This window comes from Phoxinus phoxinus, assembly GCF_949152265.1.
Source record: "Phoxinus phoxinus genome assembly, chromosome: 8".
NCBI classification, from domain to species: Eukaryota; Metazoa; Chordata; class Actinopteri; order Cypriniformes; family Leuciscidae; genus Phoxinus; species Phoxinus phoxinus.
This window is the reverse complement of record NC_136883.1, coordinates 26,399,455-26,419,692: the sequence shown is the minus strand read 5'-3', so window position 1 is coordinate 26,419,692 and position 20,238 is coordinate 26,399,455. Positions and strand designations below refer to the sequence as shown.

The 20,238-nt window shown below is 36.9% G+C and overlaps 1 protein-coding gene across 3 annotated transcripts in view; it reads right to left on the bottom strand.

Annotated features, from left to right (window-relative positions):
• The window catches only part of tbxas1 (thromboxane A synthase 1 (platelet)), a 70,302-nt gene that overhangs the window by 33,627 nt on the left and 16,437 nt on the right, over window positions 1-20,238 (bottom strand). For all 3 annotated transcript variants that reach the window (XM_079620049.1, XM_079620050.1, XM_079620051.1), the window contains exons 3-4: window positions 10,717-10,810; window positions 2,278-2,330 (exon numbers count right to left, since the gene is read on the bottom strand). In XM_079620049.1, the coding sequence (XP_079476175.1) occupies window positions 2,278-2,330; window positions 10,717-10,810 (147 nt within the window). The remainder of the gene's footprint in view (window positions 1-2,277; window positions 2,331-10,716; window positions 10,811-20,238) is intronic.

The window sequence follows — 20,238 nt, the reverse complement described above, 5'->3', positions numbered from 1 at the left end:
GCGGTCCTGGACTGCGCTGGATGACGTCATCACTGCTTTCTCCAGAGCTGCTTTATGGATTAACTGAACTCATTCCATAATTGATGAACTTTACACAGTTATTGAACCAAACTGGATCAACACTGAACTGATTTCAACTGAATAATGGCTGTTTACTGTTCCCTTTTAGAGCTGCTTTACAGCTAAATTGAATTCTGTTTGCATCACTGATTCATTACTTTCCTGTTTGCCACTCTAAAGCTGTATCGTATAAAGCACTATAGAAATAAAGGTGACTTGACTAGTTAACTTGATCAATACCTACGAAACTATGCTAACGAAACAATACTACAGCATTTATTACTCTTTTTTTTATTATTTATTAATTTATTAATTTACATAGTACATTTTTAAAATGTTAAATTATAGTAATCACCATTAGTTTGTTTTATGTACAAACATAAATTAACAATTTAACTATATTTAACATTATTTATGCTAGATAATATATGCTTTAGATTTTTTTATTTATTTGTTAGTTCATGAGACCTAATGATTTAACTAATGTTACCGTAACTATTTGAACCTTATTATAGTGTTTGGGAAAAAAATATGATTCTGTAACTTAAGTCATAATGACTTAACATCTCGTAGTAATGAAAATGTATCATAATGATGACTTATGAGTTGTTCATGACAAGAAAGTTTTATATTTCATTATGTGAAATATTTTAATAATTATGAGAAAGTATCTCATTATTATGAAAAACCAAGTCACAAGAAAGTGTATTATTATTATGAGATACTAAGTCATTATGAGGAAGTTTCTCTTTATGAGATGTTAAAATATTTAGAAAAAAATGCATTATGATAACTCATTATGATAAACTTTATCATCATTATGATATAGTATGTCATCATAATGACAAAATGTTCTATTCTCTATAATATTATTATGAGAAAGTTTCTCATTATGAGAAAATATTTTGGGTTAATGTTAAGTCATAGTAGAATGTATCAATATTATATGATAGAGTAAGTCATTATTAGAATTTTTTTTTCTAAAGTGAATCATTTTTTCTAAACTGTGACAGAAACAGGCTCCCATAATAATATAGTGTAGATGTATAAAGTATCTTGACAGTAATTTGTAGACTCAACAATATGTAGTTTCCTCAAAGTATTTAGACGCTTAATTCACACCTAAAAACATCTGAATGTCACTGCATTATACTGTATAATACATGTCGACCATTGGAAAGCCCATATCAGTTGACCACTATACCAAAAAGTTGATTTCATTATGGTGAATGCAATCTCACTCATGAATTCTGGTTAGAAGCCATTTCAAGATGCTCTCAAACCATATCTGAAGGATATTTTTTGGTAGAGCAAAAAAAAAAAAAAAAAAAAAAAAAATCAAACCAAACCAAACCTTCCCAACATTTTAAGTCAAGCACTCCTGCAATGCGCCGAAACATCTGAACTTCGATGACTGATGTCTTGCACTTCGGGAACCGACAAGGGTTTTAAGGAGCATGCGGAGCACTGATATGTATTTCAAAGCCCTTTGATTTTGGTGAGCAGCTCAGCCTCTTGGATTACTCTAACTGAAAGATGTCGTAATGTCTCCTGACATATATCCACACGACTCCGAATTAGATCCCCTTTTCCGGTCCCGACACCCAATCCAGAACTCCCAGATCCCAATGAACACACACACACAGGCAGACAAAACCAGCGTCATTCTGATTCTCTTCCCCTCCATTCTGCTCATATTAAACACAGGAAGCCCAGTGGCCCTCGCTGCTTTGATCTCCCCGAGGAGAAGTCGGCCTCTCAGAAGCGGGCATATTAAAACACAATGTCTGGATAGGAATGGACTAAATTAGAAGACACTGGGTGCTCTGTGAGTGGCTCATGCTGTCTGAATATGAATGACAGGACCGCGAACGTGTCTGATGGGTGTTACGCAGGCGCTTTTGTGTTAAAGTAATTCTATAAATGTGGAAATGACTAGAGCAATCATGTAGGGCACTTTTCATCAGAAATATAATCAGAAAAAAATCATTTCTATTACACAGTGGGTAATGAGAAGTCATTCATGTTTCACTAGGCAAAACAAATAGGTTTCGCATATTTGTGTTTATTAATGCCCTCGACAAAAGCTTTCCCAGATTAAGAAAAGCGTTTCTCTCAGACATGACGAAACAACATCTATTCAATCAGCTTTCATTTATATTTATTCATTTGATAGTTGCCTTAATAACAGTAAGAGTAAAATCCAGGGAGACTTACCCACAAATCCGTCCATACTTATTTATGAGGTCAGTTTGTGCCTTTAAGAAACCCTGAGAAAGAGCAGAAAATCCACATATCAGTATAAAAACACATTAAAGAACATATGAATATTCAAGTCACATTGTATATTGCTACATTCAATTATTTTTGTTACCATTACAGTTAACTTGTTTTTTTCTTTGCAAATATTCTGCAATAACACTAATAAAGTGAGTAAGAGAGACTTGCAAACTTGCATCTTTTTGTTCCCAGTAGGTGAGCACTTTTTCCAAGATTAGCATATTTGCAAACATTTGCCCAGCTTTGTCACCGTGTAGTTTAAAGTGATTATTTATTTCAGCTCTTTCATTTCTTGGATAGCACTGTCTGTCTAATAAGACTAAGGCTGCGTCTGAAATCACATACTCTCTTGAGTAGGAACTTATTTTGAATAAGTAATTACTTATTAAGTGCTGCTAAACGTGTGTGTAGGACGAATTAAATCATGCTGTCATTATCATGTGACCTACCAGCGTTAGTTGCGTCACTGGACACCCATGGACTCAAGGGACAGTAAAGTGTCCATCGTATGCATACTAAAGCAGTAGGTCATCCGGATACATTTTTAGGAGTACTGTGGCTCACATACTGTTTTTTGCCTACTATGGTAGGGAAGTATACGATTTCAGATGCAGCCTAAGATGTAATTCTGTAGGTTGGGGCTGTCCAATCCTGGTCCAGGAAGGATACTGTCTTGCAGAGTTTAGCTCCAACCTCAATTAAACACACCTAAACCAGCAAATCAAAGTCAAACGTCCAGTCAGGTGTGTTGAGGCAAGTTGGCGCTAAACTCTGCAGGACAGTGGTGCTTCAGGAGCAGGTTTGTACACTCCTGCTATAGGCGATTACTGTATGAAGACACACTGAGTGACTGCACTTATCTACCAGTAGGTGTCAGTACAGAGCAGACACTGACTGCGCTTGGCTCTCCTCAGGTTTATGGGCTCTCTGAAGGTTTATTGAGGTCTACTGGGAATATTATCCTGAAATATCCATAACCATAACACAATAACAGGAATATTATTATATCCTCATTCCGAATGGAAGAACATATTAAACTTTGCACATAAGGCTGCTGAGATTGCGCTGTGTTTATAGATGCTGGTGGGATATGGTTAAGAAGTTACGCAACAAAGCAAACAATGAACATCAAGTACTGACTGTTAAACGCACACATACATAAAGAGCGCTAGTTTGGTATGCATGGCAGCCGGTGGCTCTGCTGTCTCTACTAATGAAGGAGTCAACAGTGCTGGCACCGAACCGCCTGCCCTCCCTTCCTCATCCCACCATTCCTGCAGTTTCCCTGGTGGGCATTAGGCAGAGACGTATGTGTGTGCGCGTGTTCCTCAGTGAGCATTAAGCAGTGGGGTGTGCCCTTCCGTCCTGATGTCCTCTCCTTCAGCCTTTTATTACTGCTCTGTCATACGGAAGAGGCTGCGCGTTCATCTGGCAGTGCCGTAGTGAAGTTAAACAGGAGACCAGAGGCTCAATTCAAACAAATGAGCCACCTTTGCCTTTGGCTTCATTGGGGATTCATCTCGGAAGGATACGATCAATATCGCCGGGTCTGACTGAAGAGGACAGTCAGCGATCCTATTGGAATTCTCTTAAAAAGATTAGCCACTTCCAGTTGTTTTCTAGCACACGTATGACCTTGACCTCTGCGCAGGTCTGAAAAGCCGCGCTGCTTCTCTTTGTCTCAGACGGTAATAATCTCTCGTGTCACTCAGAGTCATGCAGGGAGGTATCAGTGCGAGTAAGAGAGAATGTGAAGGAAGGTGTGGTGGGATATGCACTTTTAAGAATAAACCCGTGAAAGACAGACAATTAAAGTGGCCCTATTCTATTCAATTCTATTCTATTCTATTCCCCTGCAGACATTTAAAGGGATAAGTGACCCAAAAATAAATTCAGTCATTATTTACTCCTCCTCACGTTGTTCCAACCCTGTATGACTGACTTTTTTCTGCAGAAAACAAAATTATTTTTTGGCCATACATTGAAAGTCAACGGGTTAGACAATGGGACCCTACTGACTTTCAAAATATCTTCTTTTGTGTTTGTGTTCCACATTTACAAGTGGGTAAATCTGAAATAGATGATTCCAATAGATACTGGAGTGATACTGAAAAATCTGTAGTCTCTGCAAGCGAGATTAGATTCAATTATGTAGGCTTTGAACTCGTGTATTTTGTCTGTCCAAAAGTAAAAGTAATTTATTTAAGGATATTACTCAAACAACAAAGCATGATCTAAAAATCATGGCCAAATATCTACTTATGTGCCTCAAACAAAACTCTACACATCTTTCAATGATTCAATGCCATGAACCTGGCAAACTTGTCAAATCCAGTAATTATTTCTTCCCCAAAAGCACTAAATGTAGCAAATCAGTTCCAAGATCTAAGAAACCTTTTCATGCAGACTATTGCTTATAAATTATGCAATCTTATTGGATCTTGCCATTTTTTTCAAGGGCTTACCAGTTTTGTGGGCAAAATGAATCAGACATTTATTTTTTACTGAGCATTTTGTCTCTCACTGACCTTCAGTATGAGACATACTGTTGAAAGTGGATCGGACTGAGCACCAAAACACACTTGTAGCCAATCAGCAGTAAGGGGCGTGTACACTCATGAGGGGGGGGGAGGTGTCTGTGCTGCATAGAGTGGTTATGAATATGAGGGCGGAACGATTGTTTTGGTGATTCCCAGATTTTTTCCCTATAAGACTTCTATGCAAATTACCTCTGTTGTGATTGGCTAACCTCTTTGCATTTGAAAAGTGTTCATCAGAACAGGCCAACTTGCTAAATACTAAAAGCGTGTTGATATGTACTCTACCGTTCAAAAGTTTGGGGTAAATATGATTTTTTTTTTTAAAGAAATGAAAGCTATTCATCAAGGATGCATTAAATTGGTCAAAAAGTGACTTTAAATGCATTTATTATGTTACAAAAGATTTCTATGCCAAATAAATGCTGTCCTTTTGAACCTTCTATTCATCAAAGAATCCTGAAACAGCACAAAAAATACTATAGCACACGTAACTGTTTCCAACATAGGTAACAATCGTTTTTTTGAACACCAAATCAATATTATTAGAATGATTTCTGAAGGATCGTGTGACACTGAAGACTAATGATGCTGAAAATTCAGCTTTGCCATCACAGGATTATATGACATTTCAAAACATAATAAAAATAGAAAACTGTCATTTAAATTTAAATCCCATTTCAGAATATTACTGTATTTTTGATCAAATAAATGGAGCCTTGGTGAACATAAGAGACTTCTTTCAAAAACCTTAAAACATCTAACTGACCACAAACCTTTGAACTGTGGTATAACATGGATGGTCTTCTGTTGTTATTTTTTCTAACCTTCAAAAATTTCTGTTTTTGTATATTAGCTTCAGTAAACAGACTTGACTAGGGAGGCAGCTTTACGTTGTGAATATTAAAATCTATGCCTACATACAATACAATGCAGTTGTTTTATTTCAAAATACCAAGATAAATCCGGTTTTCCGAAAGGTCCCCTATGGATAAAGAGAAAGCTAGTAAGTGCATGTGTGCTGGAGGGGGAGAGGGAGAGAGAGAGAGGGAGGGGGGGGGGGGGGTGATTGGAACTGCATCTGGGCTGTTTAGGATCTTAAATGGACCAAATCTCATGTCTGTGAGTGTTGTATTTGGTAATAGAGTGTGTCATGATAATGTGCTGCTGTGGGTTGCGAGAGACTCTGCCGTCTACTCTCTAAATGTGACTCAATCTGCCCTTCTATCCCAGACACTGCTCATCTCTGTACATCACTTCATGTTACCCATGATCCTCCCCCACACCCTTGCTTTTCTCTTTCTTTTATCCTTCAAATCAATCCAAATATATCATTATCGTTTCATCTCCTTATCTTCTGCCTCACATCTCCTTCTCTCAAGACTAGCTATATTCAGGGTAAAAATGTGTCTTATGTGCTACTAGACATAACTGTTCAAAAGTTCAACATCTGTAAGATTCTTTTTTTTAAGGAAATTTTTATTTGTATTTAGCAAAGACACATTATATTGATTAAAAATGTCAGTAAATGCATTTATACTGTCTTTAATGTATTGTTTTGTAATTACAATGTAACAGAAATAGATTTATGTTGCTTTGAACCTAATCAAAGAATTCTGAAAAAAAAGAAATCCAAAAAAATACTTAACATTGATAGTACTAGGCTAAGTGTATATTGAGCACCAAATCAGCATTTTATGGAGTAATTGCCATCACAGGAATAAAAACACATTAAAATAGAAAACAGTTGTTTTAAATTGTAATAATATTTCACAATATTACTGTTTTACTGTATTTTTGATCGCATAAATGCAGCCTTGGTGAGCATTGAAACTTCTTTCAAAAACATTAAAAAACCAACCCCATGTACATGCATTACTCATAAATTAGAGTTAAACTGACTGCGTTTCCCATCCATTAGTCTCCCATTTGGCCCACTGACCAGTCATAATGTGTTCACTTTGTGCAAAAGTACTAGAAACTAATGCACACAAAACTGGAATCAGACTATTTCCAAAACTGGACTGACTTCTGGGTGTCAGGTTAAACTGTTTTTTTCCATATAGAAACGAAGTCATCAATCCCAAACAGGGGCAGTTAGACCATTTTTAAGACTACAATCACTTATCTGAAAGATCGGGCCAGTATTGCTTCCATAAAGTTTATAATTTGCACATGTTTTTAAGTCTTATCTGTTTAAACGTTCAAGTGATTTTACGTCATTCAAGCGCAAGTTATCTTTTGTGTTATTTTGAGCAAATACACACAAAATTGTCAAAATGCCCGTCTTGCCGAATATCCACGTAAACACAGATGGTTATTTCTTATGTGAACGAAAACAGTTAAGAAAATATCGGATGTGTCAATATAACAGTTATTAATTGTTAATTAATTACTTGTTAATAATAATAATGATATATGATGATATTTTTTTTGTTAATCAAACAGAAGCCTAAACGTGTACCAATTTGAACTGTACTGCAGAAAGACTGGTGTCCTTATCTAATTTATAAAGTTTTTGTATTGACTTGGTACCAACCCAACCCCTACCCAAAGCTGGATTAGTACCCCCAGAGTCCCCTGGGCACTGAAGCTCATGGGCCCCCCTCCCCTACCAGCCCGATCTCATGAAAGTGGGTATCTATACGACAAATGTTATTTCTCGTGCCATTTATACGCCCAAAATATTTATTGCGTGTATATGACGCAGTTTTCGCGTGCATATGATACGCAATTTATGGCATGTAATACGCACGCACTCCCCACCCCTAAAAACACATTTTTGGCGTTTAAATGGTATGAGAAATAACATTCGTGGTATCGTGTTGTCCCTACCGGACAACCACACCCTCCAAAGGAGGCGATAAAGTGAAGAAAGTAAACATGGGGTCAACTGTTTTTATGAATCATTTTCTCAGAGATGTTAAATTACTGAAGGCTACCAGGAAAGCTAACTAAGTTTATTAAATTTATTCACAATGCACACATTCATTATTGATCTTATGCCTAATACAGGGCCATAGGCAGGGCTTTATAATCACTGAGGTCCTAAATTGAAGTTTTTAGGGGGTTCGGGAGCTCCCCTGAGGAAATTTTGATTTCCCGATGTGCATTTCAAGACGTTTGAAGGCCAAAAAAGGATAAGAAATGGCTTTAAAACCATATCAGTGGGCAGTAGATTATTTGTCTCTCCTCATCTCCATCACTCTTTCTTTTTCTCTCAGTCTCTTTATCCTGCCCTGTCTCTTCCCCTCCTAAAGTTGAGCTTTTTTTAATTTACTGAATGCTATTGTATTATATTAATTCTTAATACACATTAATTATTACTATTGTGCCTAATATGATGGAAACAGCTTTGTTAATGTTTCTTGTCCCCTCACAATGATAGTAAACGAATTATTACATTACATGAATCACGTTACATAGGCCTATTTTCAGTTCAAAATGGCGAAATTAGACAAAAGTTTATTTGATTATTTTTGAACAGCTGTCAAATATGAAATGTTTAGTCGCGCTGCTAAAATTCGTGCTCAGCAGCTTCTATGTACATAAAGCCCGCCTACTATGATTTGATTGGTCATCTCAAATATTCTGACATTGACGAGCAGTGACAGACCAATTAGGCTCAGTTGAACACACACACACACACACACACACACACCCTGTCATGTTTCTGACATGCATTGAGGAATGAAGAACGCCCTGATTATAACAAGACGGAGCAAAGCCTGCCGCCTATTTCATAAGTTCATATATTTTATTCATGTAATTATCAAGATTGAGGCCAAGCCTTGTGTATAATATTTTTATGTAGCACAAAAAAAAAAAAAAACCTCCCATCACGGAGGGCCCCTCTCTGCGCAAGGGCCCCAGATTGCCCGTATGGTAGATCCGGGCCTGCCCCTACCAGTACTGGTAGGGTATGTTTGACTTACTATATAGCAATATAGTGGTGCCAATTCACAAAGAGGCACCACTTAAGCAATGATCTCTTGCTACACATTCTCACTGTGGGCAAAGCCTCCCGGAAGATCAAATCCTAGAACCGCCCCTGATCCCAAATACTGACTAAGCTAACGCAGGCTATGCTTTCTCCTTTTTTCTCTTTTTGCGTCTCACTGAATTTCTAACTTGAAATGCAGTCACCTGCCTCTTTAGAGGGATTGCGTCTGTGTCTCTAGTGCCAGGAACACAAAATGTGCATAGCCGCACACACAGACCTACAGGATTTAGCTGAGAGGTTGGCCTGTAGAAGTGGGTCAGAGGATTCTGCTGGAGCAATGCTCTGGAGACCACTGTTTGTGAGACTGAGTCTGCTGACGTGTGCATGAATCTACACACACACACTAATACGCACAGACAAAGGGTGCACAACAGCATGCAAAACCCACACACATAACTTTAGTTCACCTGGGGAGCTTCATCTAGACACGCAGTAATTATGCATACATGCATATTCATTTACGCCTTTCTCACTTCCATCTAATAACATTTAATCCCAACGTGGAAGACGTGAATTGAGATGAAATGGACGGATAAAGGGAAACAGACAGGCAGGCCGAGAAGGAGAGAAGGAAGAGGGAGCCCTGTCACATGCGGGTGAAAGAAAGAAAGAATGAAATGAGTGTTGTGAACGACATGCTGTCCAGTCAACCATCGCTGTCTGACAGTAACATATTGATCTGAATATCTCCACAGCACCAGAAGAGCATAAGAGTTCGAATCAAAGCTTTATTTAAAATATACCATGTGCTGGTAAGGTGAATATTGTGAAAACGGGACATAAAAAATTAATAAATAAAGCGTTTTAATTGCTGGTCTTATTTATGGATATATATATATATATATATATATATATATATATATATATATATATATATATATATATATATATGATATATATATGAAATATATATATATATATATATATATATTTCTATTTTGCATACAGTAAAACTTTTTTTTTTTAAGGAATTTTTACATTTATTTTCATGACAATCAGGCACAAATTCTCATTTAGTTTTTGCTTTCTTAAATCCTTTTTCAAATCATTATTAGTAGTTGCTGTTTAAAGTAAAAAAAAACATTGTCTCACAATATTGTATACTTTCAGAAAGGGGGTTCATTTCAACAAAATAAAACATGAATATAAAATGTGAATATGAAAAATGAACATGAATTACAGAATGCAGTATTCTTCTTTGGTATGTCCCCCTCATCGTATAATCGTCCAAAAATAAGCCTCATTTTCTTTTGTTCTTTTGATTTTCAGGGTGAAATAAGTACTGGATGTGTTCTTTTTAATGACATTCCTCCTTATTGGTTGTTGGATGAATCCAGGCAGCTCACATTCACAAATGAATCTCGCTTTAAACCTCTCAGTGGAATCGAACAGCCCTACAGCATCAAAATTCTGGCCTTTATTTCCTATAATGCACACGTCAAATCATTATCATTAAACTACAGACATACAGAAATGAGTATCCTCAAGGTAGCTGTTGATTTGCTACATTTCAGCCTCTGACTGAGATTAAACTTTCAGGAGGAATTAAAAGTATTAATTTTTCAATATTAAACCCACCCACTCTCCCCGTCCGTCTTTTATATTATCGCCGTAAAAGTGCATAATTCAGCACAGAGTGTAATCTGTTTGGAAATCACATGGCATTAGATGTCATTAGTGGTGAGTCATCTTTAATGAACGCATCTAATGAAGTGAGGCTCACTGAGAGAAATATCATTTTTCCCACTTTAGGAGGGTGGTACAAGGTGTGTGTATGAGTGAGAAAGTGTGTGAATGAGTTTTGTTACATTACGAAATAAAAATAAAAGGTCTTACATTTCGAAACATCATGAGGTTCCCAAAAAACGGAAAGGGCTTTGGGTGCTTGATGCCACACCGTTCCAAGGTGGAGAAAGGGGCGATGGAATACCTAAAACAAAGACAAAGACATTCAGTGTAAACCTCTCAGTTTGGGGTCAGTTTGTCTGATTTTGCCTCATTAGAAAGCCATATAGCGAGAATGGCAATAGGAAGATTATTATAAATCATTAGAAGGAAAAGGGAAAGTATGCTGCAAAATCGCAAACATAATAGTACATTATTAGGTGCTGTGAATGGTCATTTTAAAGGTGCAGTATGTAAGAATGACAGCTAGTGGTTGAAATGGGCACTGCAGTCCAAATTCAAAATATTGGAGAGAGTTGTTTGCCCCTCCCCCTCGTTCTTAAACTCGACACTCACACGGACAATGGAAGGCGACCAGCCTGACAATGTCATTTGATTAGTTGATTTAGCCATGTTTCAATATGCCTCTGGTCATAGAGCTTTTAAAATGGATGCCGAGGCTTTTTAGGTCGGGTAGAATCTGCTATCTCTGACCCAGTTCATTTTTTCCAGGCTTCCATGGCTGCAATACGCTGTGTTTTCCGCCAACTAGCAACCTGGGGTGTTGAAATACTATTGGGTAAATTGGCAGTGGGTGGGATCACAAAGAACAAAACAAAAACAGACTTTCCAACACAGAACACACATTTAGAATAACTGGTTGTAGAATTGTTTTTCGGAGAAGCAAGTATGTGAACTTAATATTTGCAGATATTTAGGAATCATGCTATGATATTTAAATAGTAGCCTACTGGAGTGAGATAAATGAATAATGTAAAAACAATAATAATGTAATTTATATATTATAATTTTAATCTATATATCTTTAAATTTAATCAAATAAATGTTAAATTATTTTATTACATGGCTTGGTTTAATTCTAATTTAGAATGCGGTTATTTCTTGATAACAGACCGCTGCTAAGTATAACACACCGTTGCCATGAAAAACAGAGTGTTGCCATGGACACAGTGTTCTTTAACAGAAGCAATACAATCGTTTTTAACTCAATAAACTCCTTTTTAAATCAATATTTTGTGTCAAATGATTGATTTATTTGGTAGGTAGCCATGTAATAAGCGGGATAATGTGTAGCGAGGCGGTTGTTATAGCGAATACAACCCCGACAGGCTGATTCAAGACCCGATCAGCCTGTCGGGGTTGTATTCGCTATAACAACCGCCTCGCTCTAAATTATCCCTTACGTATAATTGTATATATTCAATATGACAATACTGTGCAATCTCTCAGTTACTATGAGAGTCATTGAAGCTGCAAGCATGATATTTACATGAATTAGACAACTTTGTTGAAAACGGGAACATTCTAGGGCTGTTGCTTCAATTTCTGGGCCCCGGGACAAAATATTTATGGACGCGTATCCTCTTTACTTGGGCCCAATGAGTAAGGCAATACCTTAGTGGGTTTTCTTTGTCATATAGGGCAGGACCATTGACAACAACCCTGTGCTTCTTGTAGACAGGGTGTAAGTGATGGTTTGTGCAAAAGCGTGATGACAGACACAAGCTGTATCGGAGAGCTCTGGCAAGTGCGGCATTTCCTCCGAGTATGGAAAAGGGGACCTGCATTATGCATGAGGATTGCATCTGCTGACACACCAGCACTTGGACCACTTTTAACTTAGAAGTGAGCCGTGGGAGATGACGAGACGTTATTCTCTCAAATAGCGCATTTTTGTCCTCAAGAACTTAAACACAAATGTCTTAATAATCCACCAAACCAAAAGAACAGCGAGAACTTTATTCAAATATGTGCAAATAATCGTTAACACTGTTGCACCTAAAACCATTTGCAAGTTAAGAAAGACATTTTAATTTCCCAGGAGTTGATTTCTATTCAAACTAATTAAATTTTAAACTAATTAAATCTATTTAAATTCAAGTTCAACTTTTTGTTATATGAAGGTCACATTAAATGGTCTACCATGGCTTTATAATTTTGCTATTAATCAAATAATTTTTATGTATAGATTTTATTGGTTAATCCTTTGTCTTTGTCGCAGACTCAGACATTCAATTTTAAACCACGAAAATCCTAAAGACCTAAACAAGGAGTTAAATAAAGAGTCATTTTAATATTTATTGTATGATATATAATGATTTATATTTGTTTTACACAATTCCGACTGTCATTCATTTGTGGCATCAATTCAATCACAACCAACAACTTTGCCTCAATAACTATTCAAAAGTTGGTTACCAATGTAACAATAGTGAATATAATATTATTTCATATTAATTCTAAAAATAAAATTTCTAAGTATTCATTATATATTATTATTTGTATATACATTTATTACATTGAACAACCATTTTATTATATATATTTTTTAAATGTTTCAATTTTCCAAAATTAAATGCTGACATTTTAATAAGAAAATGTCTGACAAATTGAGACAATTGTCCTATGAGGCATGTCCACTGATATTTTTACCGAGTGTAGTCCCAGTGCAAAGAGTGTCCATAGTTGAATAAACACTCTTGTATGTTTTTTTCTAATCATTTTCGTCTGGAAATATCAGACTCTGACTTCAGCACTGTGGAGAAAAATTAACTGCCACCCATCTTCCTAAAAAAAAAAAAAAAAAAAAAAAAAAAAAAGTACTGTAACCAAAAGATTCTGACATCCATCTCTTCCATAATCTCCGGCTCGGCAGGAGTTCATTACCATATTAATTGTCAGATTAGAGAGCGGGTCTTAACACGTGCTGTAAAAAAAAAAAAAAAAAGCTGGAATGATAACTCATTTTATGACACGCTCTTAATTACACAGAAGCACGTTGCATCCTAACACGCTTGTCCGGTGCTGAAAGACGATGAATCCCCGGCCCAAACTGTCCATGTCCAGACTCAAAATCATTTCTCACTTCAGCACGAATGTATTCACCACCAGCCAGACAAACATCCCCAGTCTTTCAACTCATTATTGGCTAAGTGAACACAGAACTAATGTGAAATACATGCGCAGTGTAAAGATAGTTGATTAAAAACAAGTTTCAAATTTATTTTTGCAAAATAACAAATAATAGAAATTGGACGATAATTATTCACATCAGATGAGTCTCCACCTTTGAACAGAGGGGTAACTCTTGCACATTTCCACATGAGGAACAGAACAGACAAAGACAAATTAAATAGTTCTGAAAGGGGACACATTAATACATGAGCAGCAGATTTAACAAGTGTAGCTTACAGACCATCAGGACCAGCACTACTTGCTTTTAAATCACATAAAGCATAATAGGCATAATTTTCCTAAAGGAAAAGGAACCATTTAAATTAGTGGAGTTTAAAGAGCCAGAGATAAGAATCGAATTGTTGGGAACCAAGCAGAGAAGAAGAGCTGATTAAAAGCATGAGACATAAGTAAAAGGTCAGAAATACAGATTCTTTTTTGTTAAACTTTTATTGGCTTTAATAAAAAGATTATTCCGTTGATTCCAAAACTGTCTAGGGTTATGAAAATCCTTAAAAAAAAACAATCTTTATGATAATTTGATTTTAAATTCCTTGTTTTTATCTTACAGATTTTTCTCATTCTGTTTTCCGGAATCCCTATTGATAACCAATATTTTGCCCTGGCTTTGACCCTCTGCTTAAAAAGTTTAATAAGATAAGAACTGATCCAAGGTAAATGTCTACCTTTGACTCTTAACAATAAAAATAAACTCCATGCATCATCAACAAAAGGGAAATCTATCCCAATTTAAATCAATTAAGTCTTGAATAAAGCGATCCACATTCATATTTTTACACTGTCTCAATAGTTGTGGGAAAGTTTTCTAGCAAAAAACAGTACCAAAGTTGAATTGTCCTTCAAAACAAGCAGTTTGGAACATTGTCAACAGTTTGTTCCAGTTTTGCTGAAGTTCAATCAAAAATCTCTTTAGGGAACATCAGAATTAATGTGTTGCTCCATAGAGCAGGTGTTACTGAAGTGTGTCACAGCCCATATAAAGCAGAATGTAGCATATTTCCATATTGTGAAGGCAGATAAGTTCCAAAACAAAAAGTGACTTAAAAGATCAAACATTAACAGCAGGTCATGCACACACAAAAGAGCAACATTCAGAAGATTCTGATAAGAGGCAATAGCATGTTGTTAGGCTAATACAATACTCGAATAAGAATAACAAACGCATAGTACACACACATAATAGAATTGTAAATACATCTTTTCAGTATTAAAAGATTCCATGTGTACCAGATGTGGGCCGGATCTGGGCCGGCACTATGTTGCCGTCTGGGTCATAAGGAAATTCTTTTATAATGGTTACTTTTCTGAAATGAGCAAAGCTCATGATATATGCGGACAGCAAGCGTGACCTCCGGAGGGCGCAACCCCCGAAATGAGACACAGCTATAATGTTGCCTTCATGTTGGGAGCACGTGTAGAATGCCTTAAATGCTGTTTAGGAAGGAAGTTAACCAGGTTTTTAAAAAAGAGCTGACTTAAACTTCACCTATAAATCTGCCTTTTTTATATATATAATTCTGATATAAATGTTTGTGACTTTTTCTCTCACTCAGGTCTGCTTATAATTGTTAGTAAAAGTTTCTTGCACCAAAAACTAATTAGTTTTATACTAGTTGTACATTATCCACCTTCACTCTGTCCCTTAATTAAGATGAATTAAACAGGCTGATTTTGCTACTGTGAATGTAAAAGGATACTTCACCAATTAAAACCTTGTAATAATTTGTCATAATCATTCCAAACCTGTAGCTTATGTTTTTTCTTCTTCTGTGGAACACAAAATTAGATATTTTGCTAAAGATTTGGGATCCAAGCAACAGAAAAAAAACAATGTCAGGTTTGGTACGACATGAGGGTGGGTAAATAACAATTTGGTTGAATCTTAATAGGAATAATAGGACACCTTTTAAAATTTATCATTTTAAAAGGTGTCCTATTATGCTTTTTTTATTATTATTTTTTACATTTCCAACTTTCTTTAGTGTGTAATGTTGCAAGTTACAAAGTCCAAAAGTCCAGTCCAAAGGGAGTTCTTCTCTATATCACTAAGCACTGTATCTGAACTCTCTGAAACGCCTCGGTTATAGTCTTGAGTTTTCTTTTGGCACACGTCACAATATTCCTCATTTAAATTATTCCCGCTCAAGGCATACGCAAAAAAAAAGGGGCGATGCCTGGTTGAGTTGCGTTAGTGTGTTGAATCACAACACACTGGTCCAGCCGACCAATCAAAGCACACTGTGGTTTTCAGAAGCTTCAAAGAGACCGGGACTAAACAGAGCGTTACAGACACACTGAAAAGAGAGGTGCTGCAAATATGTGGGAAAAATAATGTTTTTTGAACATTCAAGCATGAAAAACAATTCTAGAAGACTTAAAGGGCATAATATGTTCCTTTTAAGATTTAAGTGGTTCTGCACTATATGTGAATGACTATTATGATTGAATAACATCTGTTTACTGGCATACTGTAGCTCACATTGCCGTAAGCGTATATCATGGCTGGTCATGCTGCCGAACACTGAATAGATGCTGACGTGTAAATGTGTAAAGTCAAATTAATGTGCTTGTGTTCCTGATGCCAATACGATGATGCTATCTGAATCTGAATAACCCATTTTTGCAGCTCAATTTCTGTAGTGTATGCGTGTGTTTTGAATGTTACAGTAAGTCTGTTTAGTAGGCTACAGTATATGTCCGTTTAATTATTTGACCACAGACCTACATCACAATAATTAAGTTTACACAAGACAGCACACCACTGCATGACAATCAATTGTAGTTCAATGTGAGCCTGAGCTGACTGACAAATCCAGCGAGGCATCTCCTCTATGTGTCTCTCCAGGCTAGATAAACAGATGTTGATGTAGCTTATCAGTGAATACGCCTGGCCGTTTCTGAGCCGTGTGCCAGGGGCTTAAGAGAGGGAGAGATGTGCCACGGGCTAAATATACTGGGAAAAGACCAGGGAGGAAGACAGTCCTTAAAATACCACTAAAATTCACATCCAGTCTCCTTGTTAAATATTTATCTAAGCCTTACTCTGTGCCCTTCCCAAATTCAAATTTTAAAGATCCTACGAGGAAAGGAAGGTTCACCGACACAAACATATCAAACATGTTTAAACTTGAAAAATGTATGTGCACACAAGCACAGCTGAACTCTTTCACAAACACAACTGTCTCCAAGGCTGATATTGTAGTTTGCTGAGCTTTGGATTAAACTTGCACATCATGAAGTCGTTAAAAATTGATGTGTTTAGGGTGACCTGTAACTTTGGGGTGAGCGAGCGAGCAGTCTTTGGAAGGGAAGGAGCGATTGAAACAACCATGTCTGACTGACAGCAAGGGACTCGCTGTGTTGTTTTCAGAGAGGTTGGAAGGAACAGGCCAGCCAATGTTCTCATTAAGGCCAAAAGTGTCATAAAGGAGGACAGATACATTGTGAGGTGAAAGAAGGGTGAGATACTAAAAAGTTGCTGTCCAGATTCTGTAGTGGAAAAAGGCATTTTGTTTCCTGATAACGAATCAAGACGCTCAAACTGTGGATCTGCTTCTAAAACTATTTAGCTGCCTATGTAGATAGCATTTTAGGGCAGTATTTTCCAACCTTCCTTACTCACACAACCCCATAGGTAAAGCTTAAAGGTGCAGAATGCGATTTTTAAAAAACGCCGTTGAAAAGCGGATCTGACCGAGCACCAAAACACACTTGTTGTAGCCAATCAGCAGTAAGGGGCGTGAACACTCATGATGAGGTTGGAGAGGGAGCAGTGCACAGACAGACATTAGCAGATTGACTATAGAAAGAGAAGAGGAAAAGGTCAGGGGAATATAACTTTAAAAAGAAGGGTTACGATCAGGCAAGAGGTAGGGCTCGTGTTAATATTGGAGAAGCTTTCCAGTGCTGGAGAGTCCTTAAGAAGGCCTGAAAACGGACGCCGAAGTTGCTTTATTTCTTCTCGATACGAGAGTAACTTTGGTTTTGCTGTGTTTCACAGAGCAAAGATATGCTGTCTTTTGCTTTAATATACTCGTGTTTCATCTTCGCTGGGGAGTTCATTTGCATTATAATTATGTCTAAACCTCCTCCGACGCCCGTTTCAAGCATCGGCTCACAAATTGTGCTCAAGGTGAGATAACATACTCCTATTATATGGTTTTTCTTTTGGTTCCCCTTTTAGTGATCGCTATAACCCCTTAATCTTGTTACTTAACCCTAAAACGCATTAGTTACTTGGACTATCGTGTTATATAGGGAGCTGTATTTTGGGATGATAGAGATTACTTTGCCATTGAAGGAGTAGAGGAGCTAAATAACAATTAGACATTGACCTGAATTATCCTAGTAAAACAAATTGCTTTCATTTATGATGACATCACACCCTTGGGCGGCAAGCACAGCAGATTCCAACATAGTCGCAATGACTATGGTGGACGCTATGTGTTATATAGTGCGTACGTGAATATGGGGCGGAGTCATCAAGATAGGGGTGTGATCCTTTTGGGTAGTGCCGTGTTTGTTTTGGTGATTTCAAAAATCAACAGCGTTTACCAGAAATCGCTTACTGCACCTTTAAGTACTTCTTCATCACAACCAAACTGAAATGTATGTACTTTTAACTTATATTATACTGGATATCATAGCATTAACCATAATATTGCTAACATCACTTAAAACAAAAGTAAATACACTGCAAAACATGATTTTCTTACTCTTGTTTTCCAGTATGAATATCTAAACATTGTTAAATCAAGATACATTTACTTGAGAAGCAAAATGACAAGATAGATGTCTGAAATTAAATGAATTAATGCTTAAAAAAAAAAAAAAAAAGATCTACCCATCGGGGCATGTAAAATAAACTTGTTTTCCCTTTCAATTAAGTTTTTCTTTCTCAATTGACAGATGTTTTCTGCAAACTTTTTTTTTCAGTGTACTGTGGGAAAAACAGACTAAGCAAGTAGCTTCCTCTTTCTTTCTGGGACAAAAGAAAATGTTTTCTTTCAAATTTTGACCTGGAGGTAATTATGGAGAAATTAAAGACATAACGGCAAATTATATATTTTTTTTTTTATTAATTCCAGATGGGCCTTCAAAGGTTATTTACCAATCTTTATGTGTTGGATTATCATCTACAAGCGAGTACATTGTTATTTGTACAATTATTTTGACATTACAACTTAAATGTATCGCCCAAAGTCCTTTCACTGACCACCTGATAATATGAATAAATATTCATAAATACTAAAGAAAATACAGTAGCAAATGTACTACTTTTAGACTGACTGACATTTTACACAAATTTCTTCAGTGTTTTCTGTACACTTCCTGCGCAATTATTTGAGTTTTGCTGATATACGTTTACGTTATAGCCCATTTTGGAAAAACCGGTCTTAAACGTCCTTAAACAATCCGTGAAAACAAAATAAACGATGGATGCACACTTATATTTTATAGATAATCGTATATTACGATCAGACTTTTATTACGACCAGAATCACCAGCAGACTTTATGCTCATAATAAAACTCTGCATACACGAGACTATGTCTTTATCATACACTATCACAAACACTCATAATTACACACTATTCACTCGCTACAGCATCCCACAATGCTAACATACTTTCAATCTCAGTTTATGGAAATGTAGCAGAGTTTATGTAGCAGACAGTTTGTTTGCAGACAGCAGACAGGCTTTAAGTTAGTATCAGCAAATAGCTCCTGAAACACTCAGACGCACACATTGATCCTGCCGGGTATAAAAGCGCAGGCTATAATTGCTCCGAGATGCTTCTAGTGTCTCTCTTGATCATCCATGACACATTTGATTTCTTTTCTATTGTAAGAGCCTATTAAAAATGGCCACCAATAAAAGTGCATTGATTCATGCAGGATTAGCCCATCGGACAGGAGTTTTATCATGGCCACAAAAATCACAAACTCCCTTCTTTTGCTCTCACACACACACTAACGCTTCACAGTGTGCAGCTGCAGTCACATGGTTCACGATTCGCCAGTACTCTGCTCAATAGTCTACTGATGGTGCTGTGGGCCTGGGTGGGCTACTGGGAAAGAGATGCCCAAAACTGCTTAAGCGGTCTGATGGTGGGCAGAGGACGAGCTCCCCTGTGGAGCACCCAGACCTGGATCAGATGCTTGGCGGTCACGCCGCGGTAGTGAGCTCAGACCGCACATTTATCTCTGGGAGCAGAGAGCTTCTGCGATTGATCAGCTGTGGAAGAGGAGGCGTTACGATCCACACACAGCTAACAACAAACACAGGACAGAGGGCCAAATGAGTTTAAAATACTAAGTATAAATGTATACAAACGCACCATTTAAACATGTGTTTGGAAATGCAATGTTTAAAGTGCACACGGCGCTTCAAATGTTTGAGTGTATGTCTTAGTACAGAATCTGATCTCACGTCATAATGATCTTAAAATATCCTTTTGTTATGCACCTCTAAACA